The sequence below is a fragment of the Xenopus laevis genome, chromosome 2L, assembly GCF_017654675.1.
Source record: "Xenopus laevis strain J_2021 chromosome 2L, Xenopus_laevis_v10.1, whole genome shotgun sequence".
Lineage (NCBI taxonomy): Eukaryota > Metazoa > Chordata > Amphibia > Anura > Pipidae > Xenopus > Xenopus laevis.
In genome coordinates, this window is record NC_054373.1 from 121,175,472 (window position 1) to 121,179,586 (window position 4,115).

The following is a 4,115-nucleotide window of genomic DNA, read 5'->3' on the forward strand; positions in this document are numbered from 1 at the left end:
GACCTTTGAAAGCATAAAGGTATAGAATTAATTGCAGAACCAGTCTCACATTCAAGAACATTCAAACTAACAGGCCAATACTTTTGTAACCGTCTGCATATTTCTGCATAAATACTTTCAACTGTAGATGTGTATTTATATGTAAATTAATTCGTTTTAGCTGACATTTAACAATCGGCCAATGTGATAAAACGAAATAACGAAAATCAAAGTCCTATAAACTTTTTCACTTTGTACACCATTTTAAGATTATTTTGCCAATTCATTTTAAGGTGGTTTCAAACAAATCTATCTAGGAATATAATGACGATGTGAAAGAAATAAATCATTAAAATGTTATTTTATAATCGCATCAAACGAACTAAAACTTAATAATGTCTTAATGTCTTACAAGCTAAGTGACAATGATATATTGGTGAAACTGCGATGTTATAGCCATTTCTTCACATAAATAAAATATTTTACATCCTCCGAATAATCGGAATTTCAGTGCATAAAAGAAGCAACATTATTTATTTTCAGTTGAAAATTTATTTAGCTGAAAATTCAATTTATCCTTTGAGTACTTGTTCTCTTTAGGCAGAGAGGACGTTTGATAAACTATGTACACAATATGAATTTCGAAAAAATATCTCACCAGTAATTTACAAGAAATTATACAAAACAAAATGAGGGAATCGGGTACGAGAACGCATACAAAATAAAAAGCCAGAATCGACTTCTAGTCTGGAGGGAGGGTTATAAATAAACGGCAACATCTACAAAACTTTGTAACTGGTATTGAAATTGCTTCCTAGGTGACAAGTGAGACACTCGGATGGCAGATCCGAAATAATATGAAATGTAATAATAATAGTCTTTAATATGAGATCTGGTTTATGGCTGATGCTTGTGGAATTACAAATAAAACTGAGTGCTTTCTAGGCGACTTATAAATACTGTACAAAAATCAATGAAACATTTTTGTTCCCTTCTAAAACTAGCTTAGAAATATCATTTAGCTTCTATAAAGAGAAACAAATCGGGGTTTTCTGATAGTTTTACTGTATTTTTTTTAGCACGGATCTGAGACTTCAATTTCTTACAAGAACATCAAAACATCTCTGTACAAAACAAAAAGAGAGAGGGGAGTTGTGGGAGAGTGGAGGGAAGTGTGCTGCCCTGGTCTTTGGTGAGCAGACAGGATGCATTGTCCCTAAAAGGATGAGCACAGTCCCCTACCAACTGTTACTGTCCTGCTTCAGAAAGTCCCTCAGATGTGTGTCAGTGGCATGGTGCCGGTTACCCCCGTGCCTGCCCCCTGGTAGTGTTGGGGTAGGCTGTGAAGTCTGCTAGTTGCCGCTGCCGCCGCCGCTGCTGCCGCTGCTGCAGCAGCTGCCGGATCCCCGACTTCCCCCCCAGTAGGCAAGTACATGCTGATCATCTCCCGCAGATCTCCGGGACATGGCGGCCGGTTGTGGGAGCCTCCTCCACTTACTGGGGGACTGACGCTGGGTTCGGATTTCACCAGGGATCCCAGTGCCCCTAGGGCACCTGATGATGCGGCTGCGGCAGCCGCAGCAGCTGCAGCCGCCGCCACTGCGGCAGAAGACGGAGAGCCCTGGTGCTGCTGTTGGCTGGAGCTGTAGCTCAGAGCCCCGTAGCTGGAGGGAGATGCGCTCATATAGGTCTGGGCTCCGGGCAGCGGGCTGTACTGCAGGGCGCTCATGTCGTAACGGTGCATGGGCTGGGGCGGAGGGGGCGCCGAGTGTGGCCCGGGGTTGTGGTGCGGATGGTGATGCGGGTGATGGTGAGGATGGTGGGGGTGATGGTGCGGGTGGTGTCCCCCGCTGCCTGGGTGCTGTTGCTGCTGTTGACTGTAAGCAAGTTGAGCCTCCTGCATCATTGCAGCAGCGGCAGCAGCGGCCACAGAGCCCGGGTAAGCACCGTTGGCCCAGCCGTTCATATGAGCGTACCCGCCTGTAGATGCGCCTGAGCCGGGACTCTCCAGACGCTGTACCACCACCCCTCCCCCTCCTCCACCACCACCTGGACTCAGGCCGACCCCCATGTGGCCTCCTCCAGCCGCGTGCAGCAGCCCCCCAGCTAGAGAGTACTTGTCCTTCTTCAGCAGGGTCTTGGTTTTGCGCCTCGGCCGGTACTTATAATCCGGGTGTTCCTTCATGTGCAGGGCGCGCAGTCTCTTGGCCTCGTCAATAAAGGGTCTCTTCTCAGCCTCCGACATAACTTTCCACTCGGCCCCCAGCCTCTTGCTGATCTCCGAGTTGTGCATCTTGGGGTTCTCCTGGGCCATCTTCCTCCTCTGGCCTCTGGACCATACCATAAAGGCGTTCATTGGTCTCTTGACCCGGTCCTGGTTGGCTTTATTTCCCCCGCCTCCCCCGGCTTGCCCTGTGTTGCTAGGGGGCTGCACCCCGGGGGAGTGTAAGTCCGTCTCCATCATCATGCTGTACATTCAAACTAGCTTTCTGGGGTCCCCCCCTCTCTAGTGCAATGATGGGGACTGGGCAGGGGTGCAGTGGGCTTGATATTGGGACAGGAGCAGTGAGGAACCCAGTGGGAACAACTTGTAGGGAAGTTTCTTGATTTCTGTGGCTGCTGCAACAGGTGCAATGACACTTGTTCCACTTACTGACCCCTCTTATGTGGCTGTTTCCTCGCCTTTGTCCCAGGGCTGCCTGCGATTCTCAGCTTCGTCTGCTTCTCTTCATTGGCCGAGATGGAGTGCGCAGCTGGATGCAGATGGAGATGCCCCTGCGACTGATGCCAGTGTTTCAGCTCAAAGTCAGTATCACTAATCGCTCTGCTCCCACATTGGATTGAGTTCTGGCAGTGGGATACAGCAGCAGCAGCAGCAAGGCAAAGACAACGATGGAGTTTATTAGCAGCAAGTCCCACTGAGCAGATAAGCGGGAGAAGCAGAAAGTCTGTGCGGAGCAGTCGCTGATGCAAAAGGTGGTTGTTTCTGAAGCTTGTGCTCCTCGCCTGCGGCAGCTCATACACACCGATTCCTGCACGTAGCAGCCATAGGGCGCAAGCCGGCTGGGATTAAATGACTTTGCCGCGGCCAATGGGAGGGAGGCTGCCGGTAGAGAGGGGAGGGCAGAGCTGGAGGACAGGAGGAGGGAGCGGGGTGTGCGCACTGTTCTGCCCGCCCGGGCACACGCTGGCCCATGACGTCATGGGGAGAAGATGCGGGACGGAGGGAGGCGTGTGCCAAGAGTGGGAATTAATGGGTAAAAGTCTTTTGGCTTCCCATTCTGTTACCTTTTGCAGGTGCACAAAGTGAGCCCATCTACATCCCAAACAGAATATTCCACTTCTCAATTCTGTACAGACGATGCTCTGCGTTTAGGAGCTTGGTATACATAATGCATGGTCTGCCTGCATGGTCAGCACCGGGACAGCTGCTTTTAGCTAAGGCCATGCGATAAGTGTTCAGCTGATATATCCTCCTAGCACACAGCCGCACTGACCCGAGGAGCGTTTATGGCATTTCTACCCGGACTGCTAATTTGCCTTCAGTTTGTTCTCGCCATATAAACCCAAGTACCGGCTGGCACTGGCACATAAACACAAACATCAGCATGCGGCTGAAACAAACAGCTCAAAATGATCTCAATAAAGAACCTGAAATAATTATAATCTATACCTGGCATCCCTTCTAAGGTCCAGAACCAGATACACTGACATTGGATATAAAGATTATAAATGATAAATAGGTAGAATGATATAAATATGTTAGATATATAGATGAAGTATATACAAAATATATATTGATATATAGATGATAATATATTAAAGATAGATGGCAAGTGACAAGTGAAAACCACGCATAGACAGTGGTACTCAGTGAGGGTCTCTAGTGGGATCGGGGATATGGAGGGAAGTGAGGGATGGAGGCTGCACAATTGATTAAGATCTTACTCAGGCTAATGTACCCATCATATTATCCCATGTGCATTTTATAGCAGCACAAAACAAAGGCCCAAAATGCAACAAGCTGAGAGAAAGTGCACTTTGCCACCAAATGCTGCAGAAAGGTAGTCATTTATCTGCAGAGAACCCCCCCAAACAGGTCTATGTGAGGTGATTCTAATTAACGAGCAGTGAGT

At 48.2% G+C, this 4,115-nt stretch overlaps 1 protein-coding gene across 1 annotated transcript; it reads right to left on the minus strand.

The window, feature by feature from the left end:
• Positions 1-515: 515 nt before the first annotated feature.
• On the minus strand, positions 516-3,376 carry sox1.L (SRY-box 1 L homeolog). Its single transcript, XM_018247191.2, has one exon. It carries the CDS (start codon positions 2,453-2,455, stop codon positions 1,253-1,255), a length of 1,203 nt encoding a protein of 400 aa, XP_018102680.1. The 5' UTR covers positions 2,456-3,376; the 3' UTR covers positions 516-1,252.
• Between the last annotated feature and the right edge of the window lie 739 nt (positions 3,377-4,115).

Excerpts from the sequence above, each read along its gene's own strand:
- sox1.L (XM_018247191.2), bottom strand. The coding sequence starts at position 2,455 with ATGTACAGCATGATGATGGAGACGGACTTACACTCCCCCGGGGTGCAG.